Source organism: Ambystoma mexicanum, chromosome 10, assembly GCF_040938575.1.
Source record: "Ambystoma mexicanum isolate Mex_15411 chromosome 10, UKY_AmexF1_1, whole genome shotgun sequence".
In the NCBI taxonomy this organism is placed as follows: Eukaryota; Metazoa; Chordata; class Amphibia; order Caudata; family Ambystomatidae; genus Ambystoma; species Ambystoma mexicanum.
Window position 1 is genome coordinate 1,027,190,769 of NC_090932.1, and position 26,850 is coordinate 1,027,217,618.

Sequence of the window (26,850 nt, forward strand, 5' to 3'; positions counted from 1 at the left end):
GCAACCGGTAGATTCAATTAGAAAAAAGGGGTAAAATTTGCAAGGAGAAAAGGAAGGAAAAAGAAAATAAGGAGAAAAAGGCTAGACAAGGACGAGACCAAGCACTGGGCAGGGTGGAAAACAGCTGAGTGGAAAAACAGCGAAACTAAATGCAGAAAGTCAAGAATATATCACCGGGAGATGGAGCGGCAGCAACACAGGAGGAAACCCGGAAACGTTGCAACGCGTATGCGACCCGGAAGTGAGGATTATTATACTTCCGGGTCACGGACGCGTACAACGACTAGAGCGGTAAACGGAAGACGAGGAGCGGAATGCTACGGCGGACCGAACCGCCAGCGATTCCACTTCCGCCAACCCTGCCGCGGCATGACAGTATGCCCCCTCCTATGGAGACCTCCCCCCGGTTTCCCCGGATGAGAGCGAAAAAACTTGCGGACCAACAGTGGGGCATGTACCTTAGAGGCTGGTTCCCAAGAGTTTTCCGACCAGTGATACCCCTTCCACCGTATAAGGAATTCCAACCTTCCCCGGCGATACCGGGAGTCACAGATTTGGGCTACCTCAAATTCCTCCTGGGTCGAAGTAGCAGGCAAGGGGGTTTTCTTCTTTTTGCGAGACCAGATGTCTGCAAGAAAAGGTTTGAGTTGTGAGGCATGAAACACCGGGTGGACTCTTTGAAGGCTTTTGGGTAATTCTAGACGAAAGGCCACCGGGTTGATGACTTGTGTGACTTCGTATGGGCCCAGAAATTTAGGGGAGAGTTTGGAAGGGTGTGCCCATCGTGGTAGATACCTTGTGGACAACATGACCTGAGATCCTACCCCCCAGTCAGGCACCGCTTTTCGATGTTTGTCGGCCTGGTCCTTATATCTCATTTGAGCCTTGCTAAGATTGCGTTTAGCCTGTAGGTGGGCGTCTTTCAACAAGGCGAGAGTGGAGTCAACTGTGGGTAAAGAGGTGGAGACATTAGAGACCGGTAGTATAGCCCGGGGATTGTAGCCATAGTTACAGAAAAAAGGGGTGAAACCGAGAGTAGATTGGAAAGAGTTATTGTAGGAGAACTCTGCCAGGGGTAGTAGAGAAACCCAGTTGTCCTGTTGAAGGTTCACATAACATCGTAGGTACTGTTCTAGGGTGGCATTTAAATGTTCCGTCTGTCCGTTTGACTGAGGGTGGAAACCTGATGTTAGAGCTCTCTCTATACTCAAACGGTTGCAGAGATGTTTCCAGAAACGAGAAGTGTACTGGCTACCTCGATCTGAGATGATCTTCTTTGGTATTCCATGGAGACGAAAGACATCTTTGATGAATGTCTCGGCCATGGCTGCTGCTGTTGGTACCCCTGGTAATGGGGAGAAGTGAGCCATTTTTGTGAAGTAATCGATCACCACCATGATGCATGTGCTTCCTTCAGAAGGAGGTAAGTCCACGATGAAATCAGTGGATACAACTTCCCAAGGACCGTCGGGAACAGGATTAGGCCTCAAAAGGCCCAAAGGTCTTAGACGAGAACTCTTGCTGCGAAGACAGGTCACACAGGATTGTACGTAACTGGCCACGTCTTGGCGCATCACTGGCCAATAAAAGTGCCTCTGTAGGAATTCCAATGTGCCCTTAATACCTCGATGACCCGCCAACTTGGAGTCGTGACACCATTTTAATGCCAATCTCCGAAATTCTGAAGTGGGTAAATATAATTTTCCTTTCACAAAGTAGAGTCCTTCCTTGACTTCATAGACGAGGTCTTGTGGGTGACTCTCCGACTCAAAACCCCCCTTTGAAGCTTCTTTCACTTGTCTCAAGAAAGTGGACAGAACACCTATTCTCCTCGTCAAGGGGAACATAAGATCCGGCGTCCTGTCGGATTCGGTCACATAGTCTCCTCTGCGAGACAAAGCATCCGCGACTATATTCTGTGGCCCTGGGATGTAGGTAATGTTGAAATCGAACTGGGCAAAGAAGTGAGCCCAGCGGGCCTGTCTTGTGTTGTAGCACTCGAACTGTCGCAGAACTTGTAGATTTCTGTGATCTGTTCTGATGGAGAATGGGTGTTTACCTCCTTGTAGGAGATGACGCCACTCTAAACAGGCTGACTTCATGGCCAATAATTCACGCTCTGACTGAGTAGTTCCTTTGGCTGTCATTTAGTGTCTTGGAGAAATAGGAGACTGGATGTTCCTCACCTTGATGTTCCTGCAAAAGAACTGCCCCCATAGCTGATGAAGATGCATCTGTCTCGACGATGAAAGGCCGGTCTTGATCTGGCTGCTGAAGGATGGGGGCGGTACAGAAGGCTTCCTTGAGATTGTGGAAGCTATCCTCAGCTTCGCTGGACCAAAAGAATGGTTTGGAGCTCTTCTTAAGTAGCGTGGTAATAGGTACAATCCGGTGGGAAAAGTTGGATATAAATTTCCGGTAAAAGTTTGCCAGACCTAAAAATCTTTGTACCTCCTTGATGGATTTAGGTGAAGGCCATTCCAAAATGGCAGAAACTTTGCGGGGATCCATGGCGACACCCTGACTTGATAATATGAAACCCAAATATGGGATAGATGTTGCAGAAAAAACACACTTGTCTATTTTGACTGAGAGGTGATTTTCTCTTAGCCTCTGGAAGACCTCTTTGACATGGACAACATGTTCCTCCGGAGTTCTTGAATAAACCAGTATGTCATCGAGATAGACAATCGTGGTCTGACACAGCAGGTCCGAAAAAAGCCGGTCCATAAAGCGCTGGAACACAGATGGGGCATTCACAAGCCCAAAGGGCATCACTTGGTATTCGTACAACCCATAAGGGGTCCTAAACGCGGTCTTCCATTCATCCCCTTGGTGGATCCGGAGGAGATGGTATGCATTCCGAAGATCCAATTTTGTGAAGATTGTGGCGCCATGAACAGCTTGAATAATTTCGGTGATAAGAGGCATGGGATATCTGTCCTTTATGGTCACCTTGTTTAGACCCCTGTAGTCAATACAGGGTCTCAGTTCTTGTGTGTCCTTCTTCGGGATGAAAAACAGTGAAGCTCCAGCTGGTGACTTTGAAGGTCTTATAAGTCCGTTGGCCAGGTTGTTATCCAAATATTCCCGGAGGAAGTGTTTTTCTCTGAGAGATAAAGGGAACATCCTACCAAACGGTACCAGTGCATCAGGAACAAGATCCAGACAACAGTCTTCTGGTCTGTGTGGAGGAAGATCACTAGGCGTCTTTTCTGTTACTACCTCTGTATATTCTTGTAGATGGCGTGGAAGACAATGGATGAGTCTGGAGTCGTAAACATTGGTAGTTTGTACTGTCTCAAACTTTGGTTCAGGCAGACATTCGGATCTACAAAAGGTGGACTGGAAACAGAGTACGTTCTTTGCCCAATCAATGTGAGGGTTGTGCTTTCGTAGCCAGCTTATCCCTAGTATGATAGGAAAATGGGCTGCTCGGATTATGTCAAACGAGATCCTTTCGGTATGTTGCTGGATACATAGTTGTAATTCCTCAGTGGTATGCGTGATCATGCCGGAAATCAAAGGTTCCCCATCCACTCCTTCGACTTTCTGATCCTCCTGTTTGGCCAGACGAGTTATACCTTTTTGCTTAGCCCACAAGGTATCTATGAAGTTGCCGGCTGCACCACAGTCTAGTAAAGCCTGAGTTGGGACTTCGGTCCTGCCTACAGTAAGAGTGACTGACAGAACCATCAACCTAGAATCCTCTAGTAAACCAGAAGAGGCTATTGACAAAGTTGCATAAGGACTAGGAATGGCCCCTCGGGAGTGCGTCCCCATACTCACCGAGGGCGCTCGTTTCCCGAACGCCTCGGAGGAACGTTAGGACAGTTCCGTAACAGATGGTCAGAGGCTCCACAATACATGCACATGTTGCTATCCCGTCGTCTCTTCCGTTCTTCCGGGGTGAGTGGTGCACGAGCAGTACCGATCTGCATCGGTTCTTCTTTGCCTTGGCGTGAAGGTGGTTGAGAAGATGGTATCTGGGCTTCTAAGGGAGGGAGACTGTAGAGTTTGTTCTTCTTTCTTTCTGACCGTCGTTCCGAGAGTCGGAAATCGATCCGAAGAGTGGCCGTGATGAGATCTGAAAAGGAGGATGGACGGTCGATACGAGCTAGTTCGTCCTTGAGTTCCTCTCTCAACCCTCGACGGAAGATGGCATATTGGGCTTGTTCCTGCCAGCCAGCTTCGGCGGCTATCTGTTTGAACGTAGTGATATAGGAGAGAAGATCTGTGTTTCCCTGGCGGATATCTAAGAGGTCCTCCGAGGCCATAAAAGTACTTTCTGTGCGTAGAAATGTTTGCTGCAGCAGGGTCTTGAAATCATTGTAGTTCTGCAGCACAGGATCTGGCTGATTAACCAAAGGGGTGGCCCACGCCAGGGCATTACCCGTCATATGGGTAATCATGAATCCTACTTTGGCATGATCTGATGTGAAGGTCTGCGGACGGAAGGAAAAGTGAAGATTGCAGGCATCTAAGAACTCCTTGACTCGTTTCGGTGATCCATCAAACTTGCCTGAAACCAAAGGGTATGAAGGTAGGTCTGCAGAGGGTCGCTCCCGTTCATTCATTCTTAGTTGCAATGCTGCGTTGGTTGTCTTAAGATTCTGGACCTCCAAATTAAGGTTTTGGACTGCGGCTACTAGTTCCTGAACTTGTTGGGGGGTAGCCATCTCAGTTTCTTGTTGGCGTTGCAAACTGTCACGATTGTCGGTTATGTCTTCTTCTGATGAGATGACAAGTTCTCCCCCTTCCCCCAACTCCTCACCTTTCTCTTTCTGCTTAATCCTTCCGTCCTTATGTCGTGGAGGCTTCTCTTTTTTCTTGTGAAGATAAGGACGCCCTCGATAGGATGCCACCGTGCCACTAAGATAGGGGCAACGGGGGTTATCCTACCGAGAACGCCTCACAGGGGGAAAAAAGCCGGAAGGCACAAAAAACCCCTAGACGTAGTATTGCAGGTGGAGGATCCCAGAAGATGAGTTAGCTGAAGAGAGTGCAATCCGATGAGCAGGCACCGAATCTGGAATAAGGTAGATCCAAACGGACACAGGGGATAATCACAGGCAGTCCAGTAGGCAGGCAGGGGTCTGGCAACAGGTAGAATCAAGTAGATACCGGGGATAATCACAGGCAGTCCGGTAGGCAGGCAAAAGGTCTGGCAACAGGTAGAATCAAGTAGATACCGGGGATAATCACAGGCAGTCCGGTAGGCAGGCACAAGGTCTGGCAACAGGTAAGTTCAATGAGATACTAAGGATAATCACAGGCAGTCCAGTAGGCAGGCAGGGGTCTGGCAACCGGTAGATTCAATTAGAAAAAAGGGGTAAAATTTGCAAGGAGAAAAGGAAGGAAAAAGAAAATAAGGAGAAAAAGGCTAGACAAGGACGAGACCAAGCACTGGGCAGGGTGGAAAACAGCTGAGTGGAAAAACAGCGAAACTAAATGCAGAAAGTCAAGAATATATCACCGGGAGATGGAGCGGCAGCAACACAGGAGGAAACCCGGAAACGTTGCAACGCGTATGCGACCCGGAAGTGAGGATTATTATACTTCCGGGTCACGGACGCGTACAACGACTAGAGCGGTAAACGGAAGACGAGGAGCGGAATGCTACGGCGGACCGAACCGCCAGCGATTCCACTTCCGCCAACCCTGCCGCGGCATGACACTTATGCAAATACTTAGCCGCACATAATGAACTGGTATAGTTCCTGCGACCAAAACAAACCTTGCATTGATCATTGTATGATTCATTTACTTTTGAATCAAATCTTTATTCATGAAGATTGTATAATAATGTCGATATTTACTTTTCAGATTTATCAACAATGCCTGCCTGTTCGAGTAGCGGTTGCCCTTCGAAGACCCACGCGAAATCTGAAGGCACTACAATGCATGTATTCCCAAAAACTGTTGATCGAATAAGAGCATGGGTCAGACATTGCGGATATCCACTGGATGAGCTGGAAAGTAGAGTCCAACAAGTCTTACAGGACAAGAGGGGTGATCGATACCGCATCTGCAGCCGACACTTTTCCTTGGACATGTACACAACATCTTGGGTAACAAAGAAGAATAAACGGCGAATGACACGGAAATTGATCGAAAACGCTAGTCCACTCTATTCGTCCACATTCCGCCACTGGTGTGTCAAGTGTCCGGATTTAGCTTTAGGCCTTGCGGTAGTGTGTAGGTAGCCGAATGGATTAATTGATATTGTAGGTGTTTTATCCCTTGTAATAATTTCGATATTGATATGAGTGTATAGTTTTTTTAATAATGACATTTATCATATATTCTTTTTCGATTTCATAACCCACAAACGCAATGTGTGTGTGTGTGTGTATATATATATATATATATAATATAGGAACTGTGCTGTATTGAGCATTTTTCAAGTATTCTGTCGCCTTACATGGCTATTTTTAATATTGGCATTTCATTATCAATCATTAATTTACCTTTACAACTTCTTGACTATCCCTTGAATCTGAAGCAAGAACATTCTACATCCTTGATGTGGTCGCAGTTATCAACCACTTCTAGCGCGTATCAGGTGATCTTAGTAGGCTAATCCGCTACATACTTGTTTTATGCATGTCAGGTAATAATTTTATTCTATCGTGTAATTATTTTACCGAATGTTTGGTTAGTGTCATTTCCAATTGATATACACCTTAGTTATCGTCCACTGGTGTTTGTTTTCAGTTATAATTAGTGTTATCCATACTAAAAGTACTGTCTTTCAGGGAGATGCTGAAGCGTCCGCCACATCTACAACATTTCTAGATGTTCTTCACCAGCAGGAGGTATGGATACTGACCGCTCCATCGAGCGTCATCATCAGAGCTGGAATTCTTGTCGTTTGATTGTTCTACACAATGTTTCATTCGTGGTTAGCCGTTGATATGTACCTGTGCTGTCGACCCCAGGTGTGTTTTATGTTTTCACTATTGTAATCCTCACTAATGCAAGTACTATGTTTCAGGCAGTTGATGGAGCGTCAACCCCTGCACTTGATGCAGAGCCTGACATTCAAGTAATTCCAGGGGAAGTGGAAGCTGGACCATGCATATACGAATCGGTGCAACAGCTTTCGGAAGTGCGCACTACATTTGCAACATCCATAGATATTCTTCAGCAGCACGAGGTATGGATACTGACAGCTCCATCATGCGTGATCATATAACGTGATTCCATTTGCTATACTTTCTTCCCTATTAACGCCAGTGCTGTGTTTCAGGGAGACGACGAAGCTTCCACTACAATCACAACATCCAATTTCGATGATGTAGATGTAAATAAATCAGAGAAATAAGTCGATGAAATGTGATCATATTTAGATTTTCCTTGATTCTTTTAGACAATGCATCATTTGTGGTTATCTCTTTATATGTACCTGTGCCGTCGACCCCAAGTGTGTTATGTTTCCAATATTGAAAACCATACTAATGCAAGTACTGTGTTTCATGGAGATGCGGATGCCTCCTCTCCAATACAACCATTCATGGCAGTCCATGCAGAGCCAGAGGTATGGATACTGACAGCTCCATCGAAATAGATCATCACTGGTCGAATACTTGTCGTTTGATTGTTGCACACAATGTTTAAATCGTGTTTGGCTATTGAGATGTACCTGTGTGTTCGTCCTCATGTGTGTTTTATGCTAACAATATTTTGATACATAGTAATGAAAGTACTATGTTTCAGGGAGATGATGGATCCTCATTCCGTGCTGTCTATGCGGATACAGAAAATATAGTCGTTGCAGCGCAAGAGGAAGGGAGGACACGCGGAAACGAATCGGAGCTACAGCGTGCAGATGTTGAAGGTCGAGTCAAAATAGTTGCAAAGAAAAAAAAACAAAAAAAGGTTAGTTACAAACAGTTCATAACTTTAAAAAAATGTTTGTGCTGGGGACTATTTTATGTTTTTTTGCAGTCAATTGGTCTACACTTTATCTTGTGTTTAAACTGAACATCCCTTTTCCAATCTCTCCTCCAGTTACCCGTGGGTGTCAGAACTATACATACACAGACAGTGAAGCGAATGAGAGATGTTGCTTGCCGGACCATGTACACTATGGAGGAACTATTAATTGAGGTGAGGCGTGTTCAGGCTCGAGATGCTCATGTCCAATGGCCAGAACATGAATTAACTTTGTTTGGAGAATACAGCAAAGTTGCATTGGACCATTGCTACAGTGCGACCGCACCACCACAAAAAGATGTTATTGAATGTATTGAAGATAGCTCTGAAGTAGTTGCAGATCAATTCACACAATCTACACCCGCCAAAAATTTGCCACCCAAAAACCTGTCGACATTGTTGTGTTCTCCCATCAATGTTGAAGTAATAGATGTCGAAATGACAGAGAATGAACCAGCCGCAGCATCCATAGACGCATCAGAACTTGATATCAGTGATATTACTTTCCAATGTGTTGAAATCTCCACAACGTCACAGGCCGAAACAACGTTGACGCAGGATGACAGTCTAATGAAAGAGAGCAAATACATTGTATTCGACAGTTGTTTGATGGAAATTATAAGTATGCTGAAATGTGTGCATTCCATTAGAGGGAAAGTATGTGGGAAGCCATTGATTAATGTGACTTGTCAAATAAAAGGCAGTAACGTCAAAATAAATGCCGCTTGTAGATTAAATCATAGGTTCTCATGGTCCGCACAACCGATGCTGGGGAAACTGCCAGCAGGCAATCTACTGTGTGCAGCTGCATCACTTTTTAGTGGCTCCAGTTTTAGAAAGAGGCTTTCTTTCAGTTTGTGGGACTCCATTTAATTTCTAAAGCGCTGTACTACATATACCAATGTAGTATATGATTATCTGTTTCCGGCCATTAGTGATGCTTGGAAAATTGAACAATTGTCTCTAGCAAGTAAATTCGGAGACAAACGATTCAGGCTAGCCGGCGATGGACAGTGCAACAGCCCTGGATTTTCTGCCAAGTACTGCACCTACCACTTTCAGGACATGGATAGTAAGAAAATTGTGAGTTCGGTGGTCGTGCAGGTAACACAATGTACATAGTCAGTGGCCATGGAGAAACTAGGATTCATAAAATCAGTGGAATATCTACAATCAAGGGGAATGCACATCGACCTCATAGCCACGGACAGACACGTTTCAATTGCCAAGACAGTGAGAGAGCAGTTCCCACATATTAATCATCAATTTTACCTATGGCATCTTGCTAAATCAATCAGTAAGAAAATCTCGGCTGCAGGAAAAAAAAAAAGGTTTTGAAAGTATTTTGCAGTGGTCCCATTCTATCACCAACCATCTTTGGTGGAGCTCAAAAACTTGTGAAGGGTTAGTGGAAATACTACTTGAAAAATGGCGGTCACTGATGCACCAATGTACCAACGTTCACCGCTGGACAGCAAAACAACATTTCCACCAATGTGAACATGGCCCTTTGTCCCCAGAGGAGGCAAGGAAGAAGAAGTGGTTGATTCCATCTTCACCGACACACAAAGCCATTGAGAAGATTGTTTTCAACAAAACTCTATCAAGAGATTTGAGAGGACTGACAGAATTCTGTCATCAGGAGATTTGGAGGGGTTCCACAATATGTGCCTAAAGTACAGGCCAAAGCGCTTGCATTTTAGCTTTCGGGGCATGAAACATCGCACTCTACTAGCGGTCTTGGCCCATAACAGCAATGTCGGACGTGAACAATCTAGGACTAGGGGTAAAGTAAGGATGCCTCGCTACACTAAGGTGTTTTCAAAACGAAGTAAGCAATGGGTGATCAAACCAGTCTATGATGAAATGCAGTTCGACTTTGTGAAAGGCCTTATTGTTGCTGTGTTAGAGAAGCATAGATATGGAATTTTGGACGTTTCTGTGCAGAGCAGTGATCCATTGCCACCGAACATTGCGACTGTGCCATGCCCACCCGAAGCACAGCTGGTTGTGAAGTACAAATCCCGGTTTAAATAATTGCAATACGATTGTCTTTTTGTAAATAAATGTTATTGTACAGTGTACCTGTAACCCTAGCCCCTACCTTCACCATCATGGGTTGCGAACAAGCTGGGTGTCGTCTTTGAATTCTCTCTATTCACCTCATATATGTGTATGTATATATTTTTTTTCATCTCATGTAAATGCTGCGCACTGTTGCGCACTGTTAACGGAGGGGAGGCTTGCGTCTTGCAAATAATAAAACAAACAAACAAACAATAAATCTCACTTTTAACTCAACTCCTGTGGTACTTTATACTTGGTACACAGATGCCTTTACTACGTGATGTTGCAAATAAAGAATGCGAAGGACAGCGGCTTTGATTTTCAGCTTGCGCCCATATGAGGCCCACAAGTCGCACTGGAAGTATAAGGGTCTATTGTTTTTTGACCTTGAGACAGGGACCATGCCGAAAGAACTACATTTGAAGGGGGTGCGCAATAACGTAAGAGACGATAAGGCAGAAAATCCAGAAACTAGACCGAGTTTCATTTTAGTTCAGTATACGAAAAATCGTTGTCAAGAGCACGGTCCATTTTACAGACTGCATTACGAAGAGACACAATGGAAATTTCAAATATAATGTGAGTAAATCTTTACACGCTTTTATACCGGAATGAAGATTTAATGAATGGATGCATGAATAAATGAATGAATGAAGAGCTAGGAAAAGCAAGGAAAATGTGTTCGTAGTGGGCACATGGGCATGCAGGTCCACTGGTCTCACCGATCTCGGTCCTTGGCCCAGCCTCTTTTCCCTGCACTGCCTACCTGCACTACAGGACTGTCTCTGTATCCTTCAGCCCCTTCTCCCGGCATTTACCTTGCACTTGCCACCAGCTGGCCCTATTATTTAATTTGTATTCAACTAACCATGTACAGCACTTTTTCCCCCCCCTCCCCCCTTCCCCATGCGCGATCAGAAAGATACCTGGCCTAGTAGGATCGTTGTCTGTCTGCCCTTGTTCTCCACCTGCCTCGTCGCGCCTTGAAACACTTGAGTATAGGCGCGTTACAAATGCCATATCATATATCATATCATTCCTCACGCATGTAGACTAACTGTCGTTTATCATTGTGTGTTGGCATCGATTTATTTCGTTACTTTTCGCATTGATTTTAGAGACGAACATACTCCATTGAACTATCCTTGCAAGCAAATAGTTTCTGATCGGCTGTAATAAATAAAATGAGTAATATTAATGACGATCGGCTGGCGAGACTAATTATAATTTTTTTGTTTTTATAACAGGTATTTGCTCCCCTTCTGCTACTGCCATCGGTTTGAGACACCAACAGACGGTTTCTGCGTGAGACACCTGCAGCTTCGTGTGAACAACTGGAGCACACTGACAATTTTATGGGACGATCGCCAAGGGCCACATGCCCTTCCGCTGTACTAGTGGCTAGAAGCAACATATCAACCTTTACGATGGACTAGTGCCTAGTTGATGGAACAGCCTTGCGGTTCACCGTGCTTCCAAAGTGCTTCTTTTAACGAAAAGCAACACCCTGTGTAACATTGCGGATACAGATAAAAGAAAATAAATGACTTTCGGAGTTCATATGGCAATTGCTGAATATTCTCTAAACATTTAATGTCAAATAAATGTACTTTACCAAATGTACCGTGTTGCTGTTTGATTTTAAAGTACAGTTTCATATTCCGAATTGTGGTGCGCTGTGTTGTGAGATGGTCTGTGTTGGTTTCCGGGTTCTGTGTGAAGTCGCGTAGAAGACGACTGGGCACGTTTGCCTACGCAGCACAGTAACGTCACGGAGAGAGGCGGGGAATATGAATCTTTGGATAATGTCAGGCTCAGGGGCGGGGGAATTGATTTAGTGCCTCAGAAGCAGGTCAGCCAGGGCGATGCAGCAAGTGATAGGATTATCACAAAATGGCGGCGCCCTGGTGCCTGTTTTCGCGTGCGTTTAATGGACGAAAACTCGGGTAAGGTCCATAGGAAAGTTTTCTAAAATCGAGCCACTTAGTCTTAAAAAAACATGGGCGTCCCGTAGGGACAATAAACATGTTTACTAGACCATGCCTTTGAGCATTCCGTTCCAAGTCAATAGTAAGACAATGAGCCTCATTATAAGTATGGTGGTAAGGTAACAACGGTGCCACCGTACCACCATACTACGAGCTGTGCTCACGGGTGCCGCTCTGCCCGCCAGGTCAGACCTGGCGGGCAGAGCGGCACCCGTGAGCACAGCAAGTTGGATACACCGTTGTAAACGGTGCCGGTGCATCCGGCGTCCCCATTCCCATTGAGTCCTATGGGGCTCAGATGGGAATGGGGATGTTCCGGCACCCGTGAAAGGGCAATTACCGGGCCGGAATACCCTGGTAATTGCCCATTCGCAGGTGCCGCACCCGATTGTGAGTTTGGAGGTAGCTTTGCCGGTAAAACCGGCAAGGCTACCTCCAAACTCGTAATGAGACCAATAATGTCTTGGTTGCCAAGTAAACCAAGGTCAATAATAGAATAGAATGCTTATTTATCTTGTCTCATGCTGTAGTGCTTTGGTCATGAAATTCCTCACTATTTCTGAAAAGGTCCTATGCAAACTTAACCCAAGAATTGTGGCACACAAACTCTGTAACGTTGGTGATTGTTTGTGCTGGTGTTCCTCCCCTGAATGTTGGCTATCGTAGTACCTATGCCTTTATTTTCCTGCACAGACGCGAGTGAACTCGGAGAGTTCCATGCCTTTGTGGTGACCGACATACGGGATTTAGGCTGCATCAACAGCGAAGAGCTTGTGCTGCTGAGGATACAAAACCCCTGGGGGAGGCGCTGCTGGAACGGGACATGGCGAGAGGGGTGAGTACCTGACGATGTACCAGGCACAAGTGGCAAACACTGCTCGGGGAAGTTAGTAATTCAATATGTAGTTGCAAGAGGGGCAGTTGCCATTATAAACAAATTACAGAATAACACAATTTGGTTTGTGTGCAATAGCAGCACTGTATTAATGTTGGCTTTTAAGCATGAGCAGTTTAATTATAAACGCTGCATAGGAGTTACTGCAGTCCAATTAAAAACGGTGTTGTTTGCAGATATATGTCGAAAAAAAGGGTTGTCGAGTAATGCATGAGGCTGAAACCGTTGCAGTGTGACATTTTCAAAGAAATCATTGTACTTAGGGGACGCATGATGTGTGCATCTTACACATCAACAAACATATGTATTCTGGTCACTTGGGAGTATGAGGTTGAGTTGTTTTGTGAAGCACCAACAGGACCTGGGTGTGAAGTTATAATTTGATATGTATCCAGTATAGTTTAATGGGATATGTTACTGTAGTGTTACTTTTTGTTTAGAACTGATACATATTAGCTTTGCATGTGTAGAGAAAGATAAAAAGTTAAAACAACCAAATGTAAAGTGAAAACGATTCACACATGGGGTGCTCTAAAGTACGTGGAAATTGAGACAGGGAGGCTTTTTAATGCGCATGAAAGGAAGAGGACTGGTCATAGAGAACCCACTGTGAAAAAACTCAGGCCGATTCATGGAATTAATTTGCGCTGAAATTTTCGGCACAAGCGTGCAAAAGCGTGCCAATCGCAGGGCAAGTGTGAAAATCGCAGCGAAACCCGCGCACAGCGATTCATGGATAGTCTGTGTGCGTGTAAATCCCTGGATGTGTGCTAAAATTCTGCGTGGCGCACGCTGGCGCACACGTCTCCAAACAGCGTGCGCTAAGCGCACAGCGAAAACGCACATAGAGCAGCGCACACAACAAAAGTAGGCGGAACAGGGGGCGTAACACGCGGAATGGGGAACAACGCATGAAAATGTGGGCGTCACGGGGGAAGTGCAGGAGGCAAATGCGCGGAACGCCCACACGCGCATCTACAACACATATTCATGGAATCGAACGGGGCTAATGCGTGCGCCAAAAAAGACGTGCTAATCCAGAAACACGTACGCCATCAGGAAGCAGGCGTACGTGGACCCGTGCAGCATAAAAGTGCGCGCAAACAAGCACAGACGCCAAGATGAATATACCATTCCTAGCAGCAATGGTCGTGGGATACTGCAGGAGGAGGAGGAGGATAGTCAGGCCCAGAATTTTTACACCCAGAACCAGCCTTTTTGGGATGCCTGATGACCAGGTGTATTGGAGGTACAGGTTTCCACCTCACATTATACTCGACCTGGTGAGTGAGTGGGAGGATGACCTCACATCACCCACCCTCTGCTCCCAAGCACTCAGCCCCCTGGAGAAGGTCCTCAATGTACTGCACTTCTTGGCTACTGGATCATTTCAGCAGACAAGTGCTATAGTGGGGGGGGTGTCACAGGCCACGCAGTCACGCTGCCTAGACCAGGTGTTGACCATCATGACTGGACACCCATCAGTCCGCAGGCACATATACCTGCCCAGAACACCTACAGAAAGGCAGGCTGCCGTCCAGGATTTTTATGGAGTGGCACAATTCCCCAAAGTGCTAGGTGCCATTGACTGCACCCATGTGGCTCTACGTCCCCCCAGGACATCAGAGCACATCTATAGAAACCGCAAGCACTGCCATTCCATCAACGTGCAGGTAGTATGTGATGTCAAGGGAATCATCACCTCAGTATATGCCAACTATCCAGGGTCCACCCACGACAGTTTCATTTAGAGAATGTCAACCCTAAACCGGGACCTAGAAGCTGGGCGGCATGGCGATACATGGCTGCTTGGTGAGTATAAATGCCACTGCACATGCATGCATGTCAGATACTGAGTAATGTCACAACCCCACTAATGATACCCATCACCACCTCCCCAGGGGACAGTGCCTATCTGAGCACCCACATGATGACGCCAATTCGGAACCCCACCACGCCACCCGAGGTAAGATACAACACAGCCCATATTGCAACCCGGGGCATAGTGGAGCGCACATTCGGAGTGCTCAAGTCGCGCTTTCGCTCCCTTGACCACTCTGGTGGGCAGCTGTTATACGCTCACCCAGTAGTGTGCAGGATCATAGTGGCAGCATGTGTCCTGCAAAACGTTGCAACACGCCGGGGCCTGCCCGTGGACATGGTGGTGCCCCCACATCCCCAACCACATGCACACCCGCTGCGCATGGGAGGGGAAAGGGCACGTGGTGAGGCAGGCCGTACGCAGCTGGTGGCTAATTACTTCACCTAAAATCACACCCCTGTGGAGTGCACACAGCCCTGGCACATACCAGCAGACAATCAATGATGATGACATAATGGACACTCAACTGTCACAACCATACCATCCTGAGATTGGTCACCTGGAAGTGTTGCATTGTGTGCATCCCTACCTACCCAAACACCACCAATGCTGTGTCATCAAAAGACATACATCTATGCTGCGAAATTCATTACCCCCTTGCTAAATACAACATGAGAACAGCGCCATGTCACCCAACCCAGCTCCACCACCAAACGCACCATGGCATATCATGCAATGTGAAAGCAAACAAAGCAATGCACAAGACCTGACACAAGTGTTACAAAGTACACTGTCCCTAATGGAAACTTCCCACACACAATATGCTCCCAGTAATGTATAACTAACAGCACACATTACCAAATACTTACCACCAACACAATGCTGCAACACACCATGGAAAAATGCAAAAACATGACAGTACTAAGTTCAAGTAGTGGTAGTCTTACAACCTGAATACGCCAGCACATCGACTCCTTACAACTGTAGAGTGTTGCTGCCACGCAAATGTCTCAGTGTACTGCATACAAAATGAACTGCATCTGCAAAGTAGACGGCCTTGTGAAGACATGAGGAAGAAACCTGCAGATTAGGAGGAAGACATGGATGCACAAGCACATATCAATACACCATGCAGTGTACAATACAACAACAATATCCACTAGGGAGGTCTACACAGTATTGACTACAGACTGCCCACACAGCTCATGGGAGCCCAACGTCCCTGTGTAATTCACTGTCATTTGGTCACACCCTTTGCAAGCCCATGGAAACGAGAAGCAGGAGGGGTGTGTGTCTCAGGAACCCAAGCATCTAACCCAAACTCAGGACAAGCCTGCATGTGCCCAGCCGAATACAGTGGATGCCCATGGGAGCCACACAAGGCAATGCACTGTAAAAAATAAAATCAAAAATGGCCATGTGGGGCTGGGGGGTGTGGGGGAGGCCACCCAGGAGGTTCGAGGACAGGGTGCACACCAACACCCACCTGCGTGGATGTTGCGGGGAAAAAAAATACCTCCTTGGGCTCATGGCCTGCACGGCTATGCCATTGTGGGAGAACTGCTGTTGCTCTGCTCATCCTCTGCTGCTGCATCAGGAGGCGGTGGCACTATGGGAGGCAGCCCACGCAAAGCCCTGGTATGGTCCTCCATGGCAGCAAGCATGCGGGTCTGGAAGGTCTGATTCTGGAGGATTAAAATGCGGAGAGCCCCATGCAGCACATCACGGGTTGCCTGCATTTCTGCACGCATGGCCTCGTGTGATTCCCGGATCTCCTCACGTGTTGTATGCAGCTCAGCTGAGAGCGAACGTGTGAGCTGCTCCAGCTGCTGTTCTGCCCTAACATTTCGGGAAGCCTCAAGTTCAAGCAGACTCTGCCTGAGGTTATGGAGTTCTACCCTCAGGGCTTCCCTGTGGCCCTGGGACTCTATTGATATGGATTCGCGCAGAGTCTCCAGTGCCGCCTGTCGGTCCCTGTTGGACGCCAACATGTCTTCCCTGTGTGATTTGGCAAATTGAGTCTGTTGCCTGCTGTTGTTGCTCCATCTGCCTTTCAGGGGGGATAATGGAAGTGGCCGCCCTCTCCATTGCCTGAGCCATCATTTCTACTGAAGCTGCCTGTTGGGTTGCCATACCGTACATGGAGTTTTCCCATACAGTATTGCCTAGTGGCGCACGGCCACCGCGTCGACGGGCACCACACCTGTTTGGGGCAAGGCGATCTGCACTTTGCTGTGCTGGCACTGCGTGAGGCTGCAGGACTGCATTCCCCCTCTGATCTGCTGGCCCAGGGGCAGGATCAGATGCTGTGGAGTGTGACCCTGCATCCATAACCGCCAAAGGCGGACTTACCAACACTGACATCCCCATAGAGGGTTCTACCTCTGATGCAGGTGGGTTGGACGGAACAGAATCCCTGCCAGAAACACTTACCTGCGACGGCACATAAGTCTCATCATCCGACTCGGCACCTGAATAGAGGTCTGGGGAGGTGCACCCAGAGGCACCCCTGGACAGTATGGTCTGCAGTAACATTGGGTTTTCAGCCACCACCACACCACGTCCCCCACTGGTGCCCGGTCGTGCCTGAGATTCCTCCTGGGTCTGCACCATCTCCTCAACCTCAACAGCACCAAGTGCGTCATCACCTGCAAAAACATGAGACAACAAATGGAAACAGCCATGAGCACCATAGCACACACATAGGCCGTGACAAGCCAGAGATCCAGTACATGATTTACACATGTCCCACATGACTATAACCCTGCCATCTATGCACTGTCAAAGAGTTGGAAGTGGAGTCAAAAAGGCAGACACTGGGGAGAGCAAGATGGAAATGCAACACATTTGCAGCATGTTGGGTAGCACTGGCATCACACATCAGGCTGTGAGTAGCATGTCCAATACACATACCTGACACATGCCACCACACAGATGTCATGTAGCATAGCCACGGTAAATTACAAAACTACAGCAATATGTCAGTGAATGAGTACTGTCACACATCCATGTGACATCGACATGATGCGAAGATTGATGCTGAATAGTGTTTCAAAATATGCATGTGCCACACACTGAAACACATCCAGTGTCCAATAACGCAGTCATTGTGGGCTGATCAATGGTTGGTCACTTTAACATTACAGGAAACATCTGTCATCTTCCACATGCAAACAGGCCCTAATAAAAATGTTCTGCAGCCCAATACTCCATCGGCCTGAATGGTGTAATCCTAAACATAACCAGGTAAAAGTAGTGGCCCAGTGTGGCCTGTAAACAATGACCGAAGCATATCACATATGTTGCAATAGGGCAGAATAATGCGTACTAAAAATGGGAGAGTGGAAACAATCGGCCAGAATGAACACTTACAAAATCTGAACAATGTAGTTACAAGATGACAGTTGAAGGTAAAGTGCACTAATCTGGGCGTAATTGGCAACTGTGGGCAGAAGGGATACAGTCATACCCAAATCCAAGGCACGTGAATGTATGGGAGGAAGCAAATGGGTGACCATTAACACTCAGGAGGACACACCCTCACATGGCACTCAATCAGAACCCGTCACCCAAACAACATACACATGGATTACACACACACACACGCATGGGCACTCACCGGACAATGCGTCGTAATCAGGTAGTTCTCCCACACCTTGGATCTGTTCCTCTGTGACGAAGGTCCCAGCAACAGACTCATGTTCAGTGAGTTTGTTGTCCTCTTGTGGAGACCCACCGCCAGTCACCAGAGTAGCGGCATGATTTGAGGCCAGCATGTTCTTTGCTCTGCGTTTCAGGTCATTCCACCGCTTGTATCAATCATCGGCTGTGCGTCTCACAAATGCAAGGGCACTTATGCGGTCCGTGATGGTCTTCCAGTGTGCCCTAAGTTGACCAGGTGTGGTCTTACACCCTGCAATCACCAACATTTCGTGGCTATGTGCCGACACATAGCTCACAAGTGCATCAAGTTCCGGGTCATTAAAGCTAGGCTTCCTTGACGCGCCAGAGTGTGTAGCCATGTCTGGGGTCTCAGCCTGTTGTGCCAGAGCACCCTTCTTCCTCTTTTTCAAAGGTGGAGCGGAGCCTGAGTGGCTCACGCCGCTCTGGTCAGTAGGGGCAGAAGCACTGGTGGACTGGGTAGTAGGAGTGTGCGAATGCACAATGACCATAGGCCTTGGTAAAGGCATTGGCAGAAGTGTGATGTTGGCAGGGGGAACGTCAGTTTGATGGGCCTGGACCGACACTGTCCTGGCTGGGAGACTCAGAGCTGGCGTGGATGGAGCTGCAGCTGCCCCTGCAGCCTCCCCACCCTGCCTACTTGGGGCAGCAGATGACATAGCTGCCCCAGATCCATGTGGCTTGGTGACACCAACTTGCACCGCCACACGTGGCCTAGGCTTGCTGACCTGGAAGTCAGCCTGGGAGTCATCCTGTGACAGGTCAGGTGCCACAATGGGCTGGTCCAACAAGGGCTGAGCTGGGATGGTGTCAGCCACATTTCCCTCAACCATGGGGGGGGGGGCATGGGTGTCCCTGATTGGTCCTCCACACATGGGGGTCTAGGGGCACCCTGCAAATCCCAGCCACGTCGACTACCGCACCCACCACGCCCACCTTTTGAAGGTCGGCCACCTTTACCTCCCTTACCGCTTGGTCGCCTCCCAACCATGGCACTGATGTTGTTGTGTGCATGGGAGTAGCAGTAGACTATTGTCCTGGGCAATTGGGGGTGAAAGGGGTAGGGTACTAGATGGAATTCGTACCCTAGTGCTCTAACAAGGCTCTCTGTGACCCCTGGGGGAAGATGACGGGTCGCACAGGCAGCCCAAAATCAAAAGATAACGTGCACGCAACCCCTCGTAGACCACGTGCGTGAAAAAATGAACCCGCACTACGCTGTGGCACCCAGAAACACAAAAATAAGCGTACGCGTAATACACGCAGCCTACAATGACCTCTGAAGGGGTATGCAACACACGGGGCAAGCACAGTTGGTAAATACGTGCGCGACTCACCGTCTGCCTGGAAAAAGAACGTGAAAAAGACGCGCGTGTGCGCGTTCGCAACACCCCCGCCAAAAGAAGAATTGTATGCTGTCTGAGGAGACAGGACAAAACAAGAAGTGAACGCTGTTTGAGGAAACAGACCCAAAAAGAATAAAGAACGCTGTCAGAGGTAACGGGGAGTACGAACTTGAAACGCTGTGAAGTAATTGCATGTGAACCGACAAGAAGTACAGAATTCACCCACTCGCTCTCCACGAAAAGCACGTACAAGGGAATGGGGTCCTACACGTACCTTTTAAAGCGGCCCACACGTACAGCGTTACTTACGCGTGTACGCGCTAAAGCCCTTTCCTCCAATTACACAAGCTGACACTTGGACATGCAGTTTTTGGACGTGTATGATGAACATGCACCCGTGTTGATGGAAACGCCCACGTGCGTCACGTCACTTACGCGCGTAGGCCCTCGGATCACACGCATCCACACGCGGACGTGCAGTTTTTTCACGTGCGCTGCCACGTCACAAGGGAAATGCCTGCGCGAGTCGCGTTACAGAAGCGCTTACGCGCTAAGGGCCTTTGGACCAATGGAACCGCGTACATGTGCTGACGCGCTTATGCGCGAAGGGCCTTTCCTCGAATTACACGCTGTGCAAGATTTTCACGTGCCAAATCACTCTGTATCAAGCTGGCCACGCAACAACACACGGAAGACCACGCTCCTGCCCAGAAGGCCGAATTACTGCCCCCTAGAGCCCTGAGCATGCTCCCACCTGCCATCTGCTGCTGCCTGACTGCCTGCTGCCCACGTGCCCTGCTATTTGCTGCCTGCACATCAGCCAGGGGTGCAGTTGCTGTGACCACCCCTGCTGGAACCGAAGACTCCCGACTGGGATACCATCGGTCCACAGCCCAGCCCCAGGACCCAGTTTCCCATCCACTCCTGCCTCTGGGGTTGCCATGTCGGGCACAACACCATCTGGCACCACTGGCAACCCCCAGCCAGAGAGGCAGAGGGCCACCAGCTTCAGTGCCAGGGAAGTTGGTGTCCTGGTGGAGCAAGTCCTGGGGCAGTATGATGCCCTCTTTGGAAGTTCACGCGCCGACAATGAAGGACGGACCAGGATCTGGATGGACATCGTGACTGCCATCAACGCGGAGGGGGTGGCAATCCGCGACTTACACCATGTCAAGAAGCACTGGGAGGACTTCAGGTCCAGGACGCTCAACAAGGCCCGGCGCCTCTTGAAGGCAGCGGATGCCAAGGGCGCCGGGGCCACCTGTCCGACCACCAGATGAGGGTCCTGGAACAAATATGCCCAGCGCTCCATGTCCAAGTCCTTGAGAGGCAGACCCGTCTGGAGTCGAGCGGTAAGTGTACATGCATACTGATAGGACGCTGTGCGTGTGGTGGTGTGCCAGTAGTGTGCAGGTTGCACATGTGTTTTCGTAGGGCCATGTAGGGATGTGTATGAACAGGGGCGTGAGGCTGCCACATGTGAGTCCTCTTAGGTGTGAGACACATCGATGGTGTATGTGTTGGTAAGCATGCTCTGCAAATGCAGGTATGGTAGCACACATGTTTGAATTTCTGTGTATGTACGTTGGCATGGTTGTGGTGTCACACATGGATGGTGGTTCCTGCTGCATGTATCGGCACTGTGTACATGTGCATGTGTGTGTATTTGACAAGTGTGCAACTGTGATGCAACATGGATGCACGTGACACTGATATGTAGAAGGCTGAATGCCAGATGTGATCTCTGCGACAGTTGGAGGAGATGTAGACATGCATGTAAGTGTTGTGGCGTGTGTGCGTGTCTAGTGCACTCCCTGTGTTTCATGTGATGTCAGGCTCACCTTCGGCTGTTCATGCTGTTGTATGTGTGTGGATGTTGCTGCCTGGTGCAATATTGCTGTGGAAATGCTCATGTGTGTGAGTTGAAATGACATGTGTGTCGTGGAGTGTGATGCCATGTCTGAAGTTTGACACTGCCACTCATGTGCAACTCTCATGTGTATATCAGTCCATTGTACAGTGGTGCCCTGATGTCTGTGTTTTATCTCTCCCTGTCTGCAGCGTCAACTGATGAAGAGGGCGGAGAGGTTGCTGTGGAGCACAGCGGCAGGGATCGCACCACCAGCCGGAGACGCAGGGCCCGGCTCCCCTCCCAGATTGTCATCTCGTCGGGGAGTGAGGAGTCTGGTGCCGCGTCCCAGGCCACAGCTGCCGAGGGTAGGTCCAAGAGGCAGAGGTCGGAGGTGGACTCCTCGGCAGCAGAAGGGGCAGCTGAGACCCCATAGGGTCCAACGGAGGAAGATGGCACGGAGTCATCCAGGTTGGTGGGGGGGTTTGGTGGAGGAGGAGGCCGCGGAAGGGACACACACGGGTCTGGAGGTGGGGATTCCACTGGTGCTAGTGGTGCAGTGCAGGGGCAGGGACAGGAGGCAGCACAGGCCGCCGCAGAGGTGCCTGTGTGTAATCCTGTCCCTGATCCCGTCACTGCATCATCTGGCACCAGCAGGGATGCCTACGTCCAGACCCGTTTTCAGGGAGGGGATGAGCACACAACAACTGGCCTTCCTCTCCCTGCAGATGTGGCTATCCGGGACCGTATTGAGCCTATCCTGAGTGGGATAGCGTTGCGTCAACGGGGCATGCGAGGTGACCTGCAGTCTTTTCGTGGAGAGACTGCACGTCGTCTCGCATGCTTCTTTGACCACGTTGACCTACTGGGACGGGTCACCGGTGCTGGATTCCTCCGTGTGCTGGACCTTCTTGTGACCCCTCCTCACCTGACCCCCCCCCCCCCCTACGCGCCAGTCATCCTCCATGCCATCTTCCCACCCATGCGTCACCTGGGTACCCTGTGGAGCTGCCCCTGCGGCCAGGCTGGTGGAGGACACATCCCTGCCACAGTCGGGAGTCAGACGCCCAGCAGGGGTGGTCACCACGACAACTGCACCCCAGCCGGAGGAGGACGTGCAGGCAGCAAGAGCCAGGGCGCAGGCACAGGCACAGCAGCAGCAACATGGTGGGAGCAATGATGGCTCGGGGCCTTCAACATCGGAGGGGCAGGCATCGGCCATAGGGCAGGAGGACCCCGGATTTCAAGTGTCTTCCGTGTGGCAGCGGTTGGGCCACGCCATAGATGCGGAGCGGCAGTGGGAGGAAGAGGCACGGCTCACAATGGTCAGGGCGGAGAACTCCATGCGGAGGGCCCTGAGGCGGGCCGAGTGCCTCGAGGCAATTCGCAGGGAGTTGGAGGTGAACATGTCGTCGTCCCTGCGAACCCTCGGGCCATGGAAGAGGACTGCCTCCAGGACATTGAGCAGGAGTTCGATGATGCCCTGGCCCGGGACATCAATAAGTGAGCCGTCGGACTAGCCCGCTGCCATTGTAAATAGTTAGATATGCACCACGTTTTTGTATATAGTTCTTTATTAGGTAGTCTTTTTTTGTAGGTTTCATTTCATTTGTTGGGCTCATGGACCCTGGATTGGTGATTTGTATATAGTTGAACAGAGGATTTTCTTTTTTTTCTTTTCATTTCAACATGGAGCAATGGATTTCATTTATTTTTTTCCCTTGGATTTGCTTTGTTGGACTGAGACTTTGGACACATTTTCATTTGGATTTCTTTGGATTCTGATTTCGTATTTTTGATTATTTTCTGGACATGCTGCGTTTTATTTCTTCTTCACATTATTGTGTGTTTTCTTTTCATTACATTCATTTTGGATTCAATACATTTGTTTCATACTTCGGTGTGTGGTATTCTCTCATTGCTTTCATGCATGTCGTGATGTGGGTTTTCACATTCACTTGCACCCATTGTGTGTGTGACGGACATTTGTTCATTTACATACTTGCCAATCGGGTTGTATCGTGTAATGGGCATTTCTATGTGGGTGGATGCAATACTTGGTTGGGTCTTTGGGCTGGGGTAGCATGGGGTGTGATGTGACTGGCCATTAGGCCCATGATTGAGAATCGTCATGACGTGGGGGCAGGGGGACATGAGAGGGGGTCTGCTGGCAGGTGACCCTGACTGCTGGGTGGTGGGGGTGCTGGGGGACTTAGGGGCCTGCTGGCAGGTGACCCTGACTGCTCGGGGTGGGGGTGCTGGGGGACATGAGTGGGGGCCTGCTGGCAGGTGACCCTGACTGCTGGGGGGTGGGGGTGCTGTGGGACATGTGTGGGACATGAGTGGGGGCCTGCTGGCAGGTGACCCTGACTGCTGGGGGGTGGGGGTGCTGGGGGACATGTGTGGGACATGAGTGGGGGCCTGCTGGCAGGTGACCCTGACTGCTGGGGGGTGGGGGTGCTGGGGGACATGAGTTGGTGATCAGTAGTGCAAGGTGACATGTGGCTTGGCTGGGGGGCATGCCCATGGTGGATGGGCTGCCTGCGGGACATGACCAGGGGTGCAGGGTAGTCCCCTGTGGTGTGGGCTGCCTGCAGAGGCTGTGGAAGGTGTAGAGGGAACACCTGGGAGGACCCACACTGCCAATTCACCGGTAGGACTCCCCGCGCACCCCTGAAATTCACGTATCCCGCTCTGACAGCAAAACCCTGTGCGAAACTTCCCGTGCACCCCAGGAATACACGTACCCCACTCGCACAGGGCCAATTGCGTGTGGAACTTCCCGCGCACCCCCGATTTACACGTACCACGCTCCGATCGCGTGTGAATCCTCCCGCGCACCCCAGGAATACACGTACCCCACTCGCAATGGGCCAATCGCGTGTGGAACTTCCCAGGCACCCCAGGAATACACTTACCCCACTCACACAGAGCCTATCGCGTGTGAGATTTCCTGCAAATCACGTTCCCTGCTTGCCGTGTGCTGTGTGGCGGCCCTGTATACTGGTACAGGGTTACCGCAGCCCTTTGCACTGGATTGGGGGCGTAACTGGCGCTACTGCAGGGTCGCTGCGCCACTGTGTGCCACAGCTGGTTTTGGTAGCTAAAATCCATGAATACGCTGTGCGCGGAAATGGGTTTTAGCGCACGCGGCTGGCGCAGAGATTTGCATGCGCACACTGTGCGCCAACCGTGTGCGCCACTTATGCGCTGAATTCTATGAATTACCCGACTGTTATCAAACCTGCATGCACACTGATGTAGTGGGCCTTTTACAAATGGATTACAACATGGCAGTTTGTTTTTTTGCAGTAGTCCAGCCTAGAGAGGACCAGAGCTCTAGAGACAGTGAGCTTCTGGGAGAATGTGAGAAAATGCAGAATACCTCTGAGGCGGTGCAGCTGATGGTGTGACTTCTTAGAGACGTCTGAGATGTGAGGAGAGAAGGTGAGGGTGGAGTCGAAGATGACACCATTGTTCTTAGCCTCACAGGAAGGAGTAGGAAGAGGCCCAGGGTAGGCAGCCAGAGAGAGAGGAAAGGTGGGAGCAGGTGCCCCGATTAGGAGGATGTCGGTCTTGCTAGCATTAAGGCAGAGATCGTTGGCGGGACACCATTCCTGAATTGTTGCCAGACAGCCTGGTATGTGAGAAGGAGCAGAGGTAGCTGAGGGGCGCCGTAAGGAGAGCTGGGTGTCATCCGCATAACATTGAAAGTTAGAGCAGAAAGTTGGGATGTGGTTGGCAAGAGGTGCCAGGTAGTGGTTGAAAAGCCAGGGAGAAAGGTTAGACCCCTGGGGAACACCACAAGTAGAGAGGGAGAGATAGAAGAGAGGAAAGACTCTAGTTGGACCTGTGAGGGTCGGTCGGTATGAAAGGAGGTCAAAAAGACCAGGGCCTGACCAGTGATGCACAGGTTGTCACAGAGGCGATTGAGTAGGATGGCATGGTTGACCGTGTCAAAAGCAGAGGATAGATTGAGAAGAATGAGGACAGAAGGGAGATTGGAGAGGAAGTCTTCACAGGTGTTGAGAGCAGTTTCCTTGCTTCTGTCGGCTTTGAAGTCAGATTGGTGGTCGTGGAGACAACCGAAGATTCAGTATGCAGACTAAGTTGGGAGATGGCCAGCTTTTCCAAGAGTTTGCCCACGAAAGGAGTGATGGAGATTAGAATGTTCCAATGGCGCCAGTGACCTAGGGAATGACATAGTTATGGCTAATTCAAAGAAATCTTGTTTACTCAGCCTTCTTCATATTGCTTGAAATATTTATGTGAACCATGTGCAATTAAGAGTTAAGGTAAAAGGCAAGTTATTACTATGAATTATGTTTGCTTCTCCAGCATGGGGTCTGGCATGGATTTACATGCTCATGAATATTCCCTGTTGTCAGGCTGGGAACCCTCTGTAAAAGAAAAAGCAGTTTCACTTTCACAAAGAAACAGTATTTCTCACCAGTCGCTGTCCTTTTGGGTCATACTGCCTCATCCAATGACAGTCCTCTTCCGAAGTCCCTCCTCTGGCAGCTATTCTCTGAGTTGTACCGCATGCTTCAGTGTTGGGAGTTCTTGAGTTTGCTCTCCAAGCTATGTGTACGTTTTTTCATGTTTTTGATGGAAAAAGTTGTATTTTTGTTTCAAAGAAGCATGTGTGCTCTTTACTTCATCTCCCGACAGCAGAGATCCATTGTTGGTGAAGTTATGCGCCCCTAAAGGGGGAAGATCCATCGAAGATTATACAAGGCCTTGGGCCTACTTCGAGCCCTCTGACCATGATGAGAAGGAGGGAAGGTTCCTCTTCAGGCCCTGCACCAAATGCGGCTTGCAGAATGTGTTTGTGGAGGAAAAGCACCTGCAATGCCTCTACTTCCTGCACCAAGACCACAAGGAAGTAGAGTACGAGATATGCCTCGGTTTCTCCATGAAAATGACAGACGGGCATAGAAGGCTGGTGGCATGGCTTAACCCCAAGGCCTTTGACCCGTGCTCCGAGCAGGGTCATTCCTCACCCAGGACCGGCCAGTCTGAGGTGCGGTCTTCTAAGTCCTTTGTCGGTGCCTCATCCGTGGGGGCCCAAGATAAGACCAAGAGCCGCTAGTCCTGAGTCCACCAGGTTTGCCGCAGAAGTGGGTCCCAAAGTGGATAGGGCGCGATCAGCATCACCTTCCGCCTCCATTGCCAGCTTACCATCAAGCTCCTCTTCAAAGAGGAAGTCCGTCATCTACCCCAGCAAAACTAAGTGAGAAATCCGAGAAGCAGCGGACGGAGGA

General features: G+C 49.2%; 1 protein-coding gene across 3 annotated transcripts in view; it reads left to right on the forward strand.

Annotated features, from left to right (window-relative positions):
- Window positions 1–26,850, forward strand: part of CAPN10 (calpain 10) — a 431,781-nt gene that overhangs the window by 106,071 nt on the left and 298,860 nt on the right. For all 3 annotated transcript variants that reach the window (XM_069618844.1, XM_069618843.1, XM_069618842.1), the window contains exon 5: window positions 12,687–12,828. In XM_069618844.1, the coding sequence (XP_069474945.1) occupies window positions 12,687–12,828 (142 nt within the window). The remainder of the gene's footprint in view (window positions 1–12,686; window positions 12,829–26,850) is intronic.